Source organism: Sciurus vulgaris (assembly GCF_902686455.1).
Source record: "Sciurus vulgaris genome assembly, chromosome: 14".
Taxonomy (NCBI): domain Eukaryota; kingdom Metazoa; phylum Chordata; class Mammalia; order Rodentia; family Sciuridae; genus Sciurus; species Sciurus vulgaris.
Genome location: NC_136475.1, coordinates 24,549,878 through 24,570,663, shown reverse-complemented (window position 1 = coordinate 24,570,663; position 20,786 = coordinate 24,549,878). Strand labels below are relative to the sequence as shown.

Sequence of the window (20,786 nt, the reverse complement as noted above, 5' to 3'; positions counted from 1 at the left end):
TACTCAAGAAACCCAGATCAAATAGTGGAAGTAACAGCGTTACTTCTTGGCCTTTTCTCGATACGGTTACTCTGTGATACAACTTGTATGTCTAATTACTTTTCCTCATTCAACCCGACACAAAACCAAAGAAGCTCTAGAGAGAGGGAGAGGGGGAGAGGGAAAGACACACGCACAGCCTTTATAAGAAAACGAGCTTATCATACAGAAAAATAATTAGCACAGAAAAAGAATAAATTCTCCTTTTAACAGACCGTCTTTAAAAACAGTATAGCTTTTTATAAAACTACCCTAAGAATTTATCAATAAGGAATTCTATTCACTCAGAAAATATTCTATCTGCTCCTTTAGAGATACATACACATGCCTGCTTGCATATAGACTTAAAAAGAAATAATTGGTTAAAATATTTGCAAAATGTTTTCTTTTCATTATTCTCATCACACCTGTCCTGACGATTTTCTTTTTTGTCTCGAGCATAACTTTTCTTCTCATGCTTTTCAGAACTTCTTTTCCTATTGTAGTCTGAATTTCCTGCCACCAGAATGGATATAGCTCTACTAAAGGGATTCACTGGGCAATGTGCCTTGGAGTATTTCTCAAAAAAACAAACACGGCTGCACCCTGCCAAAGAGCAACCTGGAAGGTTTACGGAAATTAGAGCTGGGTGGGCAAGTCTTTGCGGGAGTGGGAAGCAGCCACTGTTGTCCAGGGGCTACCCAAGCTCAAGCTGCGGCCAGCTTTGCTTTCCTTGTCTTTCCAAGCGCGCTGCTGGCCGCCACTTCGCTACAGCGTGGTCCTGCGGGTGCTGCACTGGAGTGACGACAGTCCAGATGCGCCCTGCAGTTCTGTAGTGGGTCCAAGTTGGTACGCAGATGCAAAGATACCTTTGATTTCCACTAGCCCCAGGACTAGTGGATTTTTCCTCTTTTTTTGGTGCGGCGCCTGGGTGGTTCTGACACCATAAGGCCGCTCGTCTGCTCCTCCTCCCCCACGAGGCGCCCACTCCCGGGCCCAGGTACCCCCTCCGCTCGCTGCTCGCTCACCCCTTCGCGTTTCCTCCCTCCCGGGGCACCCTCGCATTTCCTCCTCCTCCCTGCCCTACCTTCCTCCCAGCCCGCCTCCAGCCACATGACAGGAAGGGATCCGCCACACGACGTCACGGACGTCTGCGCCCCCGCCCCTAGCCTCCCCCCACCCGCCCGGCACGCAAAGGGCGGCCCGCGGAGGGCGAACGTGGTCCGCGCGCTCCGAGCTCCCCAACCAGAGCTCGCCAGAGCGCCGCGGCGGCAGCCGCCGAGCCGGGCGCGCGGGTTCCCGGATGTGCGGCGCTCGCGGAAGCTCCACCCCCGCCGCCGGCCCCGCGCGCCCCCGCCCTCCGCCCCGCGCGCCACTGCGCTTCACTCTCCCCTCCCTCTCCCGCCCTCCCCTTTTTCGTGCCTTGAGGTTGCGGGTCAGCGCGAGCCACTGCAGTGAGTCCGTCACGGCTCCGGCGCGAGCGCAAGGCTGCAGTCCCCGAGCCGCCCGGCCCTCTCGGTCCCCTTTCCCCCTCCTCTCTGCCTCTCCGCCTCTCCTTCCTCCCGCCGTCTCTCCTCCCGCGCGCTCTCTCTGAATCTCGACCTTAATTTCTTTCCCCCCGCCCTGCCCGCTCCCTCGCGTGCCCAGTCACCCAGCCGGCGCGGGCCCCGCGGCGCCACCTCCCCTCCCCCAGCCCGCACCCCCTCCCCGGGCGTCCCGAGGGCCGCAGCTGGGCCGCCGCCGCCGCTTCCTGCGGAGCCCGTCAGAACCGACTTTTAACCGCGCGAGCGAGCCGCCGACCCGCCGAGCAAAATGGTGAGACCTTGGCTTCCCTCCTGCACCATCCGTCCCCGCCCGCCGCTGCCGGGCTCGGGGGAGAGCCCAGACGACCCCGGTCGGCTTCCCTCGGTGGAAAATTCGAGAGACCCGGGCCCCACCGGTGCCCAGCGGGTGCGGACGAGCCTGCACTGCCCGGTGCGTTGGCGGCCGGCGGGGGCGGCGGACCGCCTGCTTGACAGGACCGCGGCCGGCCTGGCGCTGCAGCTGGGCCCCCGCGCCCGCCCCCGGGGCCTCCGGGGCGCCCCTCGGCCGCCCCACCCGCGCCCGCCGGGATTCCGCCCCTGCCTCGACCCCCGCCGCCCCCGCCGTCAGCCCAGTCGCTGCGCGTTACTCCTTTCGCAGCCCTCCTCCACGTGGAGCCCCCTTACGCCCCCAGACTCACTCTCAAGTTGGAGGGTATTCCGAAATCCCGTGGAAATGAAAATATGTGGCAAATGGCGCTTTATGTAAGACCCACTTTCTGTCTAGAGCTGCTGTTTCTCCCACTCACTCCCCATTTTCTACCAGTGAGTCTTGGCAGGAATCCTGCCCCTTACTTCCCACCTCTCTTGTTAGTATTTATTTCGCTGCTGTTTGCAACCTTCGGGGTTTCTTTCGTTGCTGCTTCTCCCTCTGCACTGGCGAACCGGAAGGGTTCAAGGTGTATAGTCATCAAAACAAGACAGCTTGGTCTTGGAGAAATGGGGATACTCGTTTTCTGTTGTTTTCTTAACTACCCAGGGTTTTTTATTTTCTTTGTTACCTTCGTGTCTGTCTCTCTTGGGCTGGTTGTTTTTGAATCATGGCGATTTAAATTTGTCTTTCCTTACCCTCACATTAATCCCTAGGTAGAATTCACTGCTGTAGTGTTTCAGACCGACGCTAGGGGTGTGTCTCCCGCCTGTCACTGTAGCCAAGAAATCAACGACGCCCTTTTAGCCTGTTACCTTACCGGTTTACTAGCTCCGGTTAGCCGGTGTAGTTTCCTCTTTGTAATCAAGAATTGTATATACATAGTGGGAGAAATTCCAGGTGCTATTCCGTATGTACCAGTTATTTGAACATGAGACTGGTTTGTTACACTTCCTCTAAAAAGCCTTTGAACAATTGTCCGATTTTTAGACCGATGTTGGATATTACCTTGCACCTTTAATTGTGTAGTAGTCCACCCTGTCTGTAGAATTTAGGTACTTCAGAATGCGGAGGTGGATGAGTGAAGAGAGAAGTTCTGTTGATTGCAATTGAAAATCAATTTGGTAGTGATGGTGAGGGGAGAAAAGGAAATTAAAATATTCAAGTAAATCAACTTTATTTAAAATATTAGGTGAATGATTAAGTGTTTTTATTAGCATACTTAAATCCAGACTAGGAAAAGACTTAATAAATGAGTCATAATTTTTTAAGAAATATTTTTTAGTTGTAGATGGACACAATACCTTTATTTTTATGTTTATATGGCGCTGAGGATCGCACCCAGTGCCTCACACGTGCTAGGTGAGCACTCTGCCACTGAGCCACAACCCCAGCCCCGATTTGTGATTTTGATATGTGGAGGAAGTTTTCCTCTGCCAATTTGGGAAAACAGTTTAGAGACAACTTTCCTAACCAAAGTCACAAAATTTTGTGTTTTCCAGACTACTACAGGAAACAATTTGGAAAGGTGAGATATAGAGTACAGCCGTTTTCTTGGCTTAGTCTTTTGAAGTTACAAATTGCACTTCAGTGCTTTAATAGAACTTCTAATGCATGTATTTTACTGATCAGGATCTTAAAAGATCTTTGTCTATTGCACTGAATTTGCATAAGTTCTGCCATTATTCTACACCACCAACGCCTTAGCTCTTAAATTTGTCCTTTTGGTACTCAGTATTTCCTAACCTTTTAAAACTTTTTTAAGATGTGCTGATGATACTGTTTTTCTTCCAAGCCATTATTTTTCTGCCCTTTCCAACTTCCTTTTAAGTTTTCTAGTATACCTTTGACTCTTTTCTCTTCTATTCTCCCAGTACCATTTTAGGACCTACATAATTTGTGGTGACAGTGATTTCTCAGCTTTAGGATTTTGGTCTGTTGAACATAGCATTGGTTTAGAAATGTGAAGATCATTATCTATCTATAACTCAGTTTTACCATATGTTTATTGACTCACTCAAATAAATCAGGCTTGAGAGGTGTCTAGTTAATTTTCCTAGTGAATTGAACATGGAATTCTGAAAAATTTCACTCCCTTTTGGATATTTCTATTATAACTTTTGCTTTTGGTATCATGAACAAACTTATTTTTGTAATAGATTTTACAGTATTTATATAAATGAATAATTCAAATAAGGAGAACATAAAAGGGATTCAGTTCCATCTCTTAAGGACTTTTGCTGATAGGTATTTTAGTTGCTGCCTTTAAAGTAGTTTTCTTCTTCTTTTTTTTTTTTTTCCCTGAGCATTCGTCTTTTCCTTTCTTCATCCCCATTTGAATTAAGCATCCAGGAGGATGAGATTATGTATATGTTATAAAAAATATGAGTACTGAGCTCCTGGGAATTTTCCCTGAACCAGGTTGTTTTTGGTGGAATAGATAATGTGGATTTTGTTCTTGAGGCTTATATAAACACAGTCTATTAAGTTTTGTTTCTTAAGACAACTTTATATTTTATGGACTTTGTCTTTGCACTTTTCAACTTTTCGTTATGATGATCTTCATCTCCATGATATTATATCTTGAACTTAAATTTATTGTCTGCCTTGACAATTTTTTTCTTTTTCTTGAAAAAGGCAAGCAACCAGTCTTAAGGCCACAGAATTAAAATTCATGTCAGTTATGAGGAGACAGTTTCTCCCCTCATGTCCCATAGTGGATGAGAAAATTAAAATGGTTCATGATACAAGGTAAGGAAGCTGACTAAGGGTCGGCAAGTGAGAGCAACAGACAAGCATAGAAGAATCAGGCATCTATCATTGATAGATAGGTAGGCACTGTAAGGAAGTCAGGTTGGGCCAGGAGGATTAAGCAAGTCAGACAGACCATCCCCAGAGTCTGGAGCAAGCAATGGGGACTTACTCATATTAAAAAATACTTGTAGATTTTGTCTGCTCTTTGCTGGTTACTGTGTTTTGTGTTGTGGAGGATATTAAGGTAATTAAGGCAGGTTTTCTACACTCACTTATGTGGAGAACATGAGACAAATGTCACTAATTGTAAAATAAGTTAGCATGTGTTAAATCTTGTAAGAATTCACACAGAGCATGATAGAAAATAGAGGAAAGAGTGAGATACGTTGGGAATTAGGGGAGGCTTTATGAAGAAGGTAAAAATTGTGCCGGGTCTATTCAGATTGCTGGGTACAGTGGCCCATGCTTGTAATCCCAGTAGTTTGGGGAGCTGAGGCAGAAGGATCAAAAGTTGGAGGCCAGCCTGGGTGACTTAACAGGATTCTACCTCAAAAATAAAGGCTGGGGATATAGCTCAGTGATAGAGCATCCCTGAGTTCAGTCCCCAGTACTGTCAAACAAACAAACAAACCCCAAAGAGGTTATTAGAATTATAAAAGAGAGAGTTGGAAACATCTAGAAAACACTTTAAATCCTGAAGGTATGGAGAGACAGGATGTTCTCAAAATGTGGTTCCTGGACCAGCGGCATCAGTAGTCATCTAGAAACTTGTTGGTCTCCGCCCTGGAACATCTGAATCCAAAACTGGGGATGAGCCAAGCAGTCTAGATTTTACAAGGCTTCCAGGTGATTGTGATGTATTCCAAATTTTGAGAACTACTGTTTGGAGAATATCAAGGAATGTATTTAAATTTTAGTCAAGTGTTCATCTGTTTAGCACTGATTTTATAAACATAAGACATGATTATTATCTCTAAGCACTTAATCAAGTGGGGTAAACAAGACCATGATTATGCAGTATGGTGTGCAATTGACAAACAAAATGGGGTGCTATAAGAGCATGTGGCAGGCTAGAGGCTTTATCCAAACTGGGATTGGGAATCACTCAAAGCTTTCTAGAAGATAAGGTGCTTAAGCTGAGTCTTAAAAGAGTGAGTATTTAGCCAAGGGGGAAGGATACTTCTAATAGGGAGCTTATGCTCAAAGTCGTAAGAGGCCTGAGCTGTACAAAGCATTTAAAGAACTAAAATGCAGACAGAGCCTGACTAATAATGGTTTGACTTAGATTTTTCAACTTTATGGTAGTGTGAAAGTGGTAAGCATTCAGTGGCAACTACTTCAATATACATTGACCATTCTGATTTTTACTTTCAGTACAGTATTCAGTGAATTTTGTGGGATATTCAGTACTTTATTATGAAACAGGTTTTGTGTTAACGTGATTTTAGCCCTACTGTGGGCTGATGTGTTCTGAACACCTTTAAAGAAGGCTAGATAAATTACGATAGATTTAACAGAAGGTAATTCCAGTGTAAATTAAAAGTACATTAGTTTAGCATGATTGAAGAATAGTGGAGTAGTGTGGAAGGGAGAAAGTGTCAGGGAGATTCAGGCTAGATCATAGATGGGTTTTATATATCACCTGAGGGAGTTAAATTTTTTCCCCCTACAATCTCAATCTTGTATTTATAACCAGGAGAATGGACATTGTCTCATTACTTTAAGAAAGAAATCAGTTTGGTGGCATTGTGATATTAAAATAAAATGGATAGATCTAGATATGGGAATCTATTAAGAAATAAGTACAGTAATTCATATGAGAAATAAGATCCTGATAGAATATAGTAACAGCGCAGCTGGAGAGAAGCAACGGTGCAGATGGAGAGGAGGGTGTGAGATACATTTAGGAGGTAGAAGAGAGGACTTGATGACTGTTGGATTATGGGGAAGAAAAGGAGAATCCTGCTTTGGTGACTGGATAGGTGATAATACTGTCCATTTAAGCCAGTATTTGTTGAGCACTACTTGGGTTAGGTTCAGTTCTGGGTTATATGGCAAATACTATACCTGTCTTCCAGAAACTTAAGTTCGCTGGGATGACCATTAATTTCATCTTTAGTCTTATCTTTGGTAACTAATGCTTGGAATGTTGTGTTGCAAGATTCTAAGTTCTGTAGACTAGAGTGCTCTGAAAATTAATAGTGCCCTGCTGCACGGTATCTTGACTTTAGGAGGTAGCAGCAGAAGGTTGCTTGCCTGGAGGTTGAAAGCAGCACGTATGTTTGTGCGGTGATTCTCAAAATGTGGATCTTGAAAAAGCAACATCATTTGGGACCTTGTTAGAATGCACATTCTTTTAGGAGATACAGAAGAAGGAAATTTGGGGGAGTGATGAAGGTTTCTGTTTTGGACGTGAGTCATCCATGTGGCTATGGCCAACAGGTATTTGACTATCTATATCCAGAGTTCAGAAGAGAGATCTGGATTTGGATTAAAGATTTGGGAACTGTCTATATTAGGCAGTAGTTGAAGCCATGAAACTAAATTAAATCTTAAAGAGTATAGAATGAGAAGCAAAGAGGGTAAACTCTAAAGAGCATTGCATCTAAGAGGCAGATAGAGGATGAGGAACTTTTGATAGTTACCAATGAATGGCCAGAGAGATAGTTAGAAAATTGAGTGGTGCCAGATTGAAAGGAGTTTTAAGGAAAAAGGAGGAAGAAGTAAATAGATACTATAGAGATTAGGAAAGTAGCACTTAAATTTGTCTTTTGGAAGGATTAGGAAAGTTCTTGTGACTTTAGCAATAGTTTGTTGTAATGGCAGCAAACAAGGCCAGGATGTAGTGAGTTAAGTAATAAATGGGTGGCTAGGTGTTGAGTATTGATTACTCTTTTTTTGGGGGGGCGGGGGGTGCTGGGGATCAAAGCCAGGGCCTTGTGCTTACAAGGCAAGCACTCTACCAACTGAGCTATCTCCCCAGCCCCTTGATTACTCTTTAAAGCTTTCAATAGAAGGAGAGAAAATGAAGGCTAGAAGAGTCAGGTTTGAGGAAGGATTTATTTTGGGGTCAAAGAAATAAGCCAGGAAGAAAAGGGAGAGGTTGTCTTTTGAATTTTTTTCAAAGGGAAAGGATGAGATTATTGACAGTTTGATGTCCCTAAGGAGGTAGGAGTCAACATGACTCCTAAAATAAGAGGAGGGTTTTTTTTCTCACCCTTTGACATAAAAGGGAAGGAAGTAAAGATAAAAATTGTTATGTTGTAGCCCGAACAGGAAGTTGTTTTAAATTGCAGATGGCTTTAACTGTTTGACTTCAGTTTGATTCCATTGGGGAACAATTGATTAATCTGGAAATAAGTTTCTGGATGCTTTGGAAGAAGTGGAAATTGTAGCGGGGAGTGTAGCTTTGTGGTATTACAGCTGTGAAGTTATAAGGATTTGAAAGTGAATAGAGATGGAGACATTTTAAATATAGAGTTGAAAAGAGAAACTATGAAGAAAGTCATTAAAGGATGTCCCAACCTTTACAGCCTTTATTAGCTGTAAAGATAGTTCTAAATTATTAATACAATATAGGAAAGTTAAAAGAAGTTATTAGAATAAGGTAAGTTTGGTTTTGGAAAGTGAATTGTTGGTCTTGAGACATTCCATTGAACCTTTTTAATGAAGAAATTTAATAGTATACTTGAAAGAGGCAGAGTTGAAATGTTTCTTAAGTTGATAGCCGAAGGATGGGTTATGATGAGGATTAAGAATTTACTGGTGGAATTGGCCATTAGAATAGTATTGATAATGTTTAAGACAACTCGGTTAAGTCCTAGGTGCTGAAAATAAGATCTCAAGGGAGTATAATCTGTATGACTATGGAAGCCTGCCTTTTCATTGTTAGATTCCAAATATTTGGTTATAATCATATTAAGCAGTGTTCAAAGAAGAAATGTGAATAAATAAGTAAAACAAAGAAATAGGTGATGATGAGACAATAAATGTCAATTCATTTTTGAGATATTTGTGAAAAAAAGGACAAAGGATAGTTAATTTTTGTGATTTATAGTTAAGAGTAAATTACTGGGATGGAGGAGGATGTAGATATCCTTTAGAACTGGAAGAGAAGCCAGAAGAAAGAGCTGGGCTGTCTGTGGCGCATCTGTAATCTCAGCTACTCGGGAGGCTTTGCAGACCACAAGTTTTGAGGCCAGCCTGGGCAATTTAGTGAGAGCCTTTCTTAAAGTAACATTTTTTTAAAGACCTAGGGATGTAACTCTCGTAGAGTGCTGTGCTTGGCTAGCATGCATTGGTGATTTCAATCACTATATTTAACTCACTGGTGAATTTAATCACTAGTAGGGTGGGAGGAGAAGAAAAAGAAAGTAGGGACATCAAAAGAGAGAAAAAAAATCAGTCAGAATGAGGCAACTAGGTCCTGGCCTTAGATCCGTCTTAATAACTGTTTATACCAGGTGTCCTAAATCTCAGTGTCTCAGGATAGTTTGAGGGAAGATCATTTGCTGAGTTGAGATTGAGACTGAGACAAATGGGGTACCATTGAGGGTAAGAGCTGTGGAAGAGGATTGTTATTGACTTGGGGAAATTTAGTAATAATATTTAGTAATATTACTAAATAGTAATAGAATCTAGGAGAGGGCAGTAGTGGGTCAGTGACTTAGAAAATGAATCTAGGAAACAAGGGTTCTAACAAGAGAGATTAATTCTTTGCCAGTCTTTTTAGTCATTCAGATTTATTCATGCTTTTGATCAAGTTACGCAGGTCTAGAGGGAACCATTTTCTGAGTTTACTATTGAACAGTATTCTTAAAATTTTTATTTAAACTAAAGCTACTGCATCGATATATTTGCTTAAAAATTCAAATGATGCTGAAGGATATAAAATGGAAAGTCTGTCTTCCCTAGCCACTCCTCCCCTTGTGTTAAGTTTTATGTATATTCTTCTAGGATGGAGTTCAAAAATATTTTTCCTTATTTCTTTTATGTGAGCATATAGATTTAAAAATAATTTTTATTAGAAAAATTACAGAGGGGTTTAGTGATAGCATGCTCCAGGTTACTCATTATAATCAGTTTTATTCCAAGGTTTTAAATCATAGTTTGAATGTAAACATTGAGCCCAAAACAACCTAATAATTCTAATTAGTTGGCAATTTTATAATGATTTAGGTTGTTGGTACTTTATCAAGAGTCTGAAACTATGACAATATTCTTATGAAATTATTCTTAGAACAGTTTTTGTACTTATTTCCACTTACCATCGTATTAAGCATTAATTACACAGATAACAAATTCTTGAAAAAAAGACTTCCAAAATATAGTGGATAATGCATCTATTTTATTTCAAACTTTTACATTAAAATTTCTTTATTTTCATTTTACTAAATAAGCCTCTTTGGAAACTCTTACCCATTCTCTCCATTCCTGAATTTTCTCTTTACCATTCCATATTCCCTTCATGGTCATGTGTTAACTGTTAATTTTAGCTAATATATGAGTCTGGGGGCAGGAACAAAATTTTGATAAACAGAATGTGACTAATACATGTTTTTTGTTTGTCTTTAGTTTTCATAGTCTTGTACTCTAATACTTAAAATAGTTGATTTTTTTAAAAAATAGGAAATCCTTGAAAATTCAGCACTAATTCAACAAATTTTACATTTCCAATTTCTTTCCTCAGAGAGTTGAGTTTTCTTTTGTTTACCTAGCTCTTGTGAGAATCATAGGGAAGACCACATTGGTAGTACTATTGGTTTCCCACAAAACATTTCTGTAGATGAGATGTCATAACTTGTTTTACTGGCAGTGTTACTAAATTGACCTATGCTTTGACCAGGTCTCTTTTGTAAACAATGCAGAGTATTCATTTTTATTTGTATGTTAGAATTAAGTAAACATTTTAAAACCCAGGAACAGCAGGATAAAACATAGCAACCTGTAAAAAGGATCAAACCTTTATTCTTGGTACTTATTAGAGCTATTTAGCACTTTTTATTTTTTTACCTCCTATCTAGTTTCAGGAATGGTTTTCTTTTATATTCTTCTGAGTGTGATGCACAGGTAAACCCCTTTTTAGGTTATAATAAGCTGACATTCTTTAGTATTTGTAAGGCAATCTTTAATAAAGATTAGACTCTCAAGGAAAAATAAGTGCTAGTGGGTAATGAGAAATTGGTGATTTTATGTCCGTTTATAATACAGTTTTTCTCTTCAATAGAATTTTAAGAAGTATAAACTAACTCATAATCTTTATCAAATAAAAGAGTTTATGATCACAGGTATATTTCAGGTCTGCCTTCTTGACTGACTGTTGTGCCTTAACCTTTACAATCTTATTTTTTTGACTCTTATCTCTATTTTCTCATTTTCTTGTTTTTCAAACCTCTGCAGTTCTGTGATGTGAAGGTTAATAGATATTTGCTGTACATAGTTGTCTACTGTTTAAACTTAATGTGAATTCAGTTCTTCACTTAAAATAACTACATTAAAAGTACTCGGTAGCTACTTGCAAAGGTATTACATGGTGAAAGAGCAGGAGTATGGAAGCTCTGTTTTCTCTTCCTCTAATAAAACCACCAATCCTGTTATGGGGACCCTACCCTCATGACAATATCCAACCTTTATTACATCCCAAAGGTTTTATCTCCAAATACCATCAAAATATATGTTCTGAGGACTATGTTCTGCCCTCATAGTCCCTAAAGTCTTAACAGTTTCAGCATCATTTCAAAAGTCCAATCTCATGTGAATCAAATATAAGGGAGACTCAAAAGCAATATTCCTCTCCGTAGGTGAACTCGTGAAACTAACAAGTTATATGCTTCCAAAATACAATGATGGAATAGCTTAGATATTTCTTCCACTAGATATTCTAGTTCATTGCTCTGTGTCCCAAAGTTCTAATACGTGAATTTGTTCTTTGCAACTGCATAACAAAGATGGCCCTTGCTCCAATTTTATTACCTTATTCCTCATTTTTCATCTGAGACCTCATCAGAATGGCCTTTATTGTCCACATTTCTACCAGCATTTTTGTCAGGACCACTTAAATAATCTCCAAGAAGTTCTAGACTTTTCCTTCAATTCTCTGAGCCCTTACCCACATGGTGTTAATTTGTGAGGGCCATGTCCTCATGACCTAATCATTTCTTAAAGGTCTCACCTCTTTTTTTTTTTTTTTTTTTTTTTTGTTGTAGGTGGACACATTGCCTTTATTTTATTTATTTTTATTTTATTTATTTTTATAAGTGCTGAGGATTAAACCTAGTGCCTCACACATGCTAGGAGAGTGCTCTTGGAATTCTCTCTTCTCTTGGCTTCTGTTGACATTTTTTAGTAATTGTTATTCTTCCCTTTTGACCATTTTTAGTCTTCGTTGCTAGCCTTTTATCTGAGTTTGGTTCAAGTCCCTCTTAAATATGATTGTATCACTTTCTCATTTAAAAATACAGTGTATTATAAAGTCTAAAATTCTTGATACAACCTATAGACTCCATAATTATTTTGTATTTTTTAATGGAAATATTTACTCGTAAGCGGATACTGGTATGGTCATACTCTTTTCTCCCCTTTACTACTACCTATGTTATAAGGGCATCATTAATTGTAATCCGTGTAGTGTCTATAATATAAATTGACTTATATAGTATCATTAGACAGGAAAATGTATGCCATTCCCAGCATATTAACATTAACCAAGTGGTGTCATCTAAATTCCAAAGTAGCAGGCTACAGAAGAATATGGTACTGTGTAAGGTACAGAAAAATATTGTGTACTGTTCATTTACTTTGCATTTTTCCTCTTGACTCAATTTGGCCATTTATCTGTTTTGGAAAAATTTACACAATTTCCTAGATCTCCATAAATTTTTCCTTGTTTCCATAACTTATCTTCGAATACTTTTTTTTTCCTATTACTCTTATCCGTACCTTTAAAAACTCCTTATTATCTTATTTGTTATTTAGTATATCTTCATGTTAATATTTTTATTAGGATTTTTATTGCTTTTGTTACTACTGTGGTCAGAATGACTTTGGTTTTGAAGTGTCTGCACCCAACTCTGTTTTCCTTAATCCATATTATTTTCAATGTGTAGTTTTAAGAACATGAATTTTTTTGAGGGAACATAACTGTTATAGCAAACATGCTCTTCCATTTAGATCCCCCAAATGCCTCTTGAATCAACTACTTCTTTACTCCCATTGTCACTGAAACATTTCATTCTCACGTGAACTATGTGTCTATAGCCTACTTACTGCTTTTTTTACTGTCTCTAGTTTCTTCCTCCTTTATCTCTCTTCCATATTGCCACCTGAGTTTTTCTTCTGAAATGGAAATCTGTCAGTGACTTCATTTAAAAGTGATTGTTATATCTTTTGGTCTTAAAAATTTACAACTCCTTTGCATGGTATTTATGCCAACCCTTATTTCTGGTCATCCTAATGTGACCCAAACTGCTTGTTTCTTAAATGCCTTATTCTTTTGCCCTTATTTGGTGCCATTGTACTTTCTTCTATCTAGAATGTCTTTTCCCTTTCTTTTTTGGTGTACTTGAGAGAATTCTGTGTTGGTGGCATTTAGTGAAAACTTTCCTAACTCCCTCAGGCAGTTAGTGGCTGTTTATAAGTAAGTTTCACTGTAGTCTCTGCATATTATCAGTATGTTTACCTGCCACCCCTCCTAAGATCTGTGAGCTCTTCTAGGGCAGGTGAAGCATTTTTTAATATCTTTGTAAATCTAGTCCCCTTTGTGGTATTTCTCACGTGATGCAGAGATGCACTGATGCTAAGTTGTATTTATCATCTAGAGCTAGGTAGATCTTTGCAAGTCTTGTAGATAAATGCTTTTAAGGCCACAAGTAAGTTAGGTACAACAGGAAAGCCTTCAGAAAGGAAAGTGTTATTGATTTTAAAAATTACAGGACTTCTTTTTTTTTTAAATGTTTCAAGATTCTTATATGTCAGACTAGACAGTTTAATTAAGGGAAATTCAAAATTTATGGTTACTTTTGTTTACTTAAGGTAATTTATCTTAACATTGTTTTTTGTTTCTGAAATTCTAGGAATAGCTGATGAAGAGATGACAATTTTAAATCTTTAATTTCCTTCATTTAGCCAACATTTAATGTTCATGAATTATACATATCAAACACAATGTCAAATACAAAGCTAAAAAAAAAAAAAAAAAAAAAAAACCAGCCACAGATATGTCATAGCATAGACTGAGTTAGGCATGTGCAGGGAAAAACTAGTACAATGTAAATTCTTCAGTAGAATGATTGTTAAGATGGTAGGCTTTTTCTGGCTACTCTGCTTGGCAGTTGCTCTGGCAACTGGACTTTTTATTACTGATTGTAGTCACATTACTCATGGAGTTGTATAATGTCAAGCAATAGTTTTAAGAACTGAAAAAATATTGTGATCTTTTTGTTTATATTATTCTTCAGTGAATTTTATTTGATATTCTGGAAAACAGAATCGGACACTTACGTTGGAGTACACTGAAATCTTTTTTTTTTTTTTTTTTTCTTTTTCTGTATCTGTAAAATGGCCGCAAGACTGCTTGCTTGATTCAGAATTCTTGTGGGTACTGGGCTAGATAATTATCTTAAGATGCTTGATAACTTGCAAAATGTTCTTTATATCTTTATAAAAATGAAACCACTAGAAACTAGTGTGTAATTTTCTTGGCAGGTTTGGTTTTCATAATCAGTTCTTATTTCTGTGGAGTCCTCTCTGTACAGTAATATTGATTATCAAAGTATAAAAAAAGTATCAAATGTATCAAAATGGCTTAAACAACAAGGAATGTATTATTTGAAAGCATGAGGAGCCCAGAACTGGAACGTAATAAAAAAGTGATGTTTAGTAGTACATCACTTTTATTGAGGACATAAGCCCTATTTACTTTAAAGCTCTATTGCCAGGAGAGGGCTGTTATAATATCAGATACCAACATCCGACAAAGAGTAGGAATTATTCCCTAGTGTCTCTTTCTTATTAAGGAGGAAAACCTTTCTTGCAAGTCTCATGGTAGGCCTTTTTTTTTTTTTTTTTTTTTTAAGGTCTTATTATATTCATCCTGGCTCTTTCATACTAGAAAATGACCAAATTCCTTACTGTGTCAGTTAAGTTCTTGTAACCTGGCCCTTGCTTACCTTCCATCACCAGGGACTGGGCCTTACAGTGCTAAAAGCAACCTCATCAATATTTTATTTGATACTCCGAACAAATGTCACAGATTACTGATAGATTATAAATAGTGAAAGCTGTTATCTGGCTGCTGATGTTATACTGTCTTTCTTGCCTCACTATTATATAGCTGTCCCCTCATGTGATCAGCCTTTTCATCAAAATATTTTCTCTGTCTAGTTTCCCTAACCAAAATTCTGCTTCCACTTTGAAGGATACTATCTTCCTTATTAGCCCTTTGAAGTAAAGAGGGCTATTTTTGGTTAGAGGTGGGTGTGAGTTGTTGACATTGTTTTAGACCACAAGTTGGAAATTGTTTTCTACTTAGAACCTGGTAGTAAATATTTAGACTTTGCAGGCCATATAGTGTCTTGCAGTGATTCAGCTTTGTCATTGTTGTAGGAAGCAGCTATAGATAATTCAAAAACAAATGATCATGACTGAGTTCCAAAAATAACATATTTACAAACACAGATGATGAACAGTTTTTTATATATGATGCCAAAGCACAAGCAACAAAAGAAAAAAGATCCACTGAACATTATTAACAATAACAAATTTATGCTTCAGAAGACACCAAGAAAATGAAAAGATAACTCTCAGGAGAAAATGTTTCCAAATCACATATGAAAAGAGACTTCTATCAGAATACATAAAGAATTCTTAACAACTCAGCAATAAAAAGATCTAAGTTTTAAAATAGGCAAAGGGTCTTAGTAGATGTTTCTCCAAAGAAGATATATAAATGTGAATTGCACATGAAAAAATGCTTAGCATAATAGTCATTAGGGAGTTACAAATCAAAATCATAGTGATCTACCACTTCATACCTAATATGGTGTCTGTCATCAAAAACACAGGTATTGTTAAAGATATGAAGAAATTGGGCATCTCTATACATTGCTGATGGGAATATAATTATAGTTATTTAGAAAATAGTTCTTCAGATGTTGACCATAAACACACACACATATCCAAAAGAAAGTATGAAATGAAGCAAAAAATCTATACCTGAATGTTCACAATAATGTTGTTCTGAATAGGAAAAAAGAAAAAAAAAAAAAAAAAAAAAAGATCCAAACCTCTCTTGACTAGTGACTGGATAAATAAGATGTAATACAGTCATACAATGAAATATTATTCAGCATTAAGAGGTACTGATTCTGGTAGCAAGCATGGGTTAACCTTGAAAATATTCTGCTGTGAAGACATTTGCAAAGGATAACATATATAATTCTAGTTATAGATAGTATCAAGAATAAGCAAGTATATAGAACTAGCAAGTAGATTAGTGGCTACTTAGGACTGTGGTGGGAAAGTTGGATGATTACATTTGGGGGGTGATGAAAATACTATAAATTTCATTGTGGTAATTAATGGCTGCATAATCCTTGAATGTACTAAAACCCTTGAATTGTATACTTTAGGTATCTGGATTCAATGCTGTATGAGTTATACTGCAATCAAGTTCTAATAAAAACAAACTAGTGGTAGGACTGACTTGGCCTGGGTCCATTGTTTGATGAGTCATAATAGACTATTCTTCATTCTCCTGGGAAGGAATTTCCTTCTTTGGAATGGCACCTTACTATATCTCTTTTATCATTTACCCTTTTCTGGATACTCCAGTATTTCATTCAAAATTTAAGTACCTGTTTCACATCTTCCTTTAAGTTTCAGCTTTTTACTTTAGGTTTATTAGTATCTAACCTTTAGTGTTCCTTGACTCTTCTGGTTGGTTGACTTATACTTTCTCCCTACTTTATTTTGACCATAGTCAGTGTGGATTCTTATCATCATCTAAACCATCTCACTGCTAGAACTTTAGTTTCTCTTTTTTGAGATTGTTTTACCAATTCCAGTTACTGAAAATGCTGTGCCTACAGAGTTTTGGGGTTTTGGGGTGATTATGTGTTTTAAAACTTAAAACATACTACCCAAAGTAGTATTGCAACCTACAAGTAGCGGGATGATTTCCATATTAAGGTATTTGTTTTCCATCCTTTTACTTCTCTTGTCAGCTGTCTTCACCTGTCTCACACCCTCTTATTGTCATGTTTGTGTACTTATGACTCCTGTGTTAAAGGAGTGACACATTTAAAATCACTATGCATGCCCCTGTGAGTTGGTAGTGATAAGCCACTTGAATTTAAGTGTTCTAAGATGAGGAGAAAATGACTTCAGTAACATTGCTTCTTATATAAGAGAGTAAGACTGTGGCTTTATGATATAGTTAAAAATATTACAGGAATTATCTTAGTTTGAGTTCAAATTTGGTTTCTACCACTACCAGCTGTGTGATCTTATGCAGGCTGCTTAATTTTCTTGATACTTCTATTTCCCCCCTAGATAGTTTGGAGGATAAATTAGATAACGAACATAAAATCTCTAACAGAGTGCCCAACATGTAAATGTTGTTTCATTTTTTTTGCATGTACTAAACATTAACTTTCCTTTTTTATCCATAATTGTATACACAGTTCTTCTAAAGATTATTTTCTAGATCCATTAGTTTCAACCTTAAAAAAAAAAAAACTTTCAAAACCTCACAAAATAACATTTACTTTGTTTAAACTAAAAGTAATCATTAAAATTTAAATTAATACATCTGAGGTGCCTGAACGTAATTTAAGAATTGTTTTTTTTCCTCACATTTTTTAAATCGGTGCATTATAGTTGTACATAATGGTGGGATTTGTTGTTACATATTCGTTCATGGACTCACTATGACAATATAATTTGTCCAATATCATTCCCTAGTATTTTCCTTTTACCTTCCCTTACCCGCCCCCTTTCTCCTCACCTGGTTCCTTTCCTCCATTCTACTGATTTCCCTTTGATTTTATAAGATTCCTGGCCCCTGACATGTTTCTTTTGATTTTTGCTCCCTAATTTCCACATACAACCCTTGACCTTATGAGTTTGGCTTACTTCACTTAACATAAAGTTCTCAAATTCCTCCATGTTCCTACAAATGACATAATTTCATTTTTCTTTATGGCTGAATAAAACTCCATTGTGTATATATACCACATTTTCTTTGTCCATTCAGCTGTCAGTGGACACCTAGGCTGGTTCCACAGTTTGGCTATTTTGAATTGTGCTGCAATAAGCATGGGTATGCACATATTGCTATTATGCTGCCTTTGGAATAAATACCAAGAAGTGATAAAGCTGGGTCATATGGTAGTTTCATTCCTAGTCTTTTGAGGAACCTCTGTACTGTTTCCATAGTGGTTATACTAATTTACAGTTTCACCAACAGTGTAAAAGATGTTCCTTTTCTCTACATCCTCTCCAGCATTTATTATTGTTTGTATTCTTTTTTTTTTTTTTGGTACCAGAAATTGAACCCAGAGGTACTTAACCATGAGTCACTGAGTCACATCCCCAGTCCTTTTTTATAATTTATTTAGAGACAGGCTCTTGCTGAGTTGCTTAGGGTCTTGATAAGTTACTTTTGATCCTCCTGCCTCAGCCTCCTGAGTCACTAGGATTACAGGTGTGTGCCACCGTGCCCGGCTTGTTTGTATTCTTGATGACTGCCATTCTAACTGGTGTGAGGTGAAATTAATTTCAAAGAGTAATTCTGTTCTCAGAATAAAACCAGATAAAAAGAGATAATGGACTTTTTGTTTCTGTTATTGGTTTTGGTAAACTTAGACTTAAAAAGATTTCTAATAAAGCTTTTGCTGTGTGTCTTGCTGCTTAAGAGATAGCTTTATACCTTTGGGAGTGAAATCTTATTCTTAAATCCTTCAGTTTATTAATTGATTGCTTACAGTGTTTTAGGTACTTTATAAAATACCATTCTTACCTTTTTGGACATAATACTCAATATCTTGAGAGGCTTTAAAAATGTCGAGAGTTTCATTTCTGGACAGATTGGGAGTTGGCATACAGAGAAAGTAGCCATTTGCAAATAGACTGTGTTTAAAGTTTATATATCAGTTGTTTGGGAGTTCATATATTTTTCCAGTTAAAAAATAAAAAGGGGTTTGTGTAATAAGGATTTACAAAAGCATATTTCATTGATACTTAAAATATTTAAGTATCTGTATGTCATGCGCTGAAGAATAACTAGTGAACAAGTGCTTTGCTGTCATAGAGTTTGTAATATAGTAAGGTAATTATGAGAAACTAGGATGGGAAACTGATGCCATGTGTAGAAACATCTCTTTGTGTTTAACTTAGGTTATAGTTAAGATAGAATCTTGTCTCATCCGTAGTCATAGTAATTGTGTAATTATTTTTTCTGTGAAAGGGAGACCCAGAATCATGTAGTTTACCTTTGTGTGATCAGTAAATATGGAAGTACTTGTGATTTTATGTTATAGTTAATCAGCAATCCATTTTGAAAATTTTATCTTTTTATTTTTGTACCAGGGTTTGAACCCAGGGACACTTAACTCTACTACTAATACCCCCAGCCCTTTTTTATTTTGAGACAGGGCCTCCCTAAGTTGCTGAGGCTGGTTTTGAACTTGTAATCCTTCTGCATTAGCCTCCTGAACTGGGATTACAGGTGTATACCACTGTACCTGGAGCAAATTTTATCTCTTAAGGTCATTTAAAAGATAATTTTATAGGGATAGTGTTGGTAATTTCATATTGTCTAGCAACATGCATAATTATAACTGAATCAAATTAAATTTATACTGTGCTTTAAATATGATTTATAGAAAGAATTCAACTAACAAAAACTGGGGAGTAATTGTTGTTTGTCCCTTTTGCTACTCACAACACTTTCATATTAAACATTTTCCTTGCTTAATTTCCAGAACCCTATTTGAAAGTGAATTCTAATAATTGAATGAATATATGTGACTATATATTTATATACATCCCCATATACTTATTCTATTATGGCATAAGAAAATAACATAGATTATGATAGAACAATAAAGAATATTAAAACCTTAGAACTATATGCTCTCGTTTTCTCCCCTGTATTTAATCATTTGTTTTGTCATTGGTGAATTTTGCCTAGTTCTTTAAATGTTGGTATTTTACTTTTTGATTCATGTTCCTTTTTTTAATTTTATTTTACTTTTCTTTTCTTTTCTTTTTTTTTTTTTTTTAATTTTGAGATGGAGTCTCACTGTGCTGCCCAGGCTGGTCTTCAGTTCCTGTATTCAGCCTTTAAAGTGCTAGGACTACAAGTGTGCACTGCTGCACCCAGCCTCATGTTCCATTTTTGGGAGGTCTGGGTACCAGGGATTGAACACAGGTGTACTTGACCACTGAGCCACAACCCCAGCCCTTAGAGACAGGCTCTCACTGAGTTGCTTAGCACCTTGCTTTTGCTGAGACTGGCTTTGAACTTGCGATCCCCCTGCCTCAGCCTCCAGAGCCACTGGGATTACAGGTATATACCGCCAGGCCTGGCTCATGTTCCATTTTTAATGATTTCTCCCTTGGTTGGGGAAAGTGATCAAAAGCTATTAATTTCCATAGTTGTGTCTTAGGTACGCTCTTTCCCCTAAACCCAGTTTCTGTAATTACTTGCTGAATGTCTGCTGGGATATCCATAGAATTCCTACTATTTCAAAATTAAAATATGCAGTATTTATACTTTGATCATGCCTAGCATATAGTATCACATTTGGGCATTTTCCCCTTTCTTCTCTAGTGATTCTGTTAAAGGATATAAATAGTAGGTTTTTACTGTCTTCACATATGGAAAAAATATTTCAGAATATTAATTCAGCAATATAAATAGAAATTTATACAGTAAAAGTTGTACTTGATCTGGACAGCTCAGTAAAAGTAATAAGGTGTGTTAGAGAGCAATCATAGTATAAATGGAGAGATGAATAAATTAAATCAAAATAGGGAATTTTTCATTAAAAAATATCATTAAT

The 20,786-nt window shown here is 37.6% G+C and overlaps 1 protein-coding gene across 1 annotated transcript in view; it reads left to right on the top strand.

The window, feature by feature from the left end:
- The first annotated feature begins 1,283 nt into the window (after positions 1–1,283).
- Positions 1,284–20,786, top strand: part of PPP3R1 (protein phosphatase 3 regulatory subunit B, alpha) — a 61,537-nt gene continuing 42,034 nt past the window's right edge. Inside the window, exon 1 of the mRNA XM_079111225.1 lies at positions 1,284–1,833. Coding sequence (XP_078967351.1) covers positions 1,831–1,833 — 3 coding nt within the window. The 5' untranslated portion in view covers positions 1,284–1,830. The remainder of the gene's footprint in view (positions 1,834–20,786) is intronic.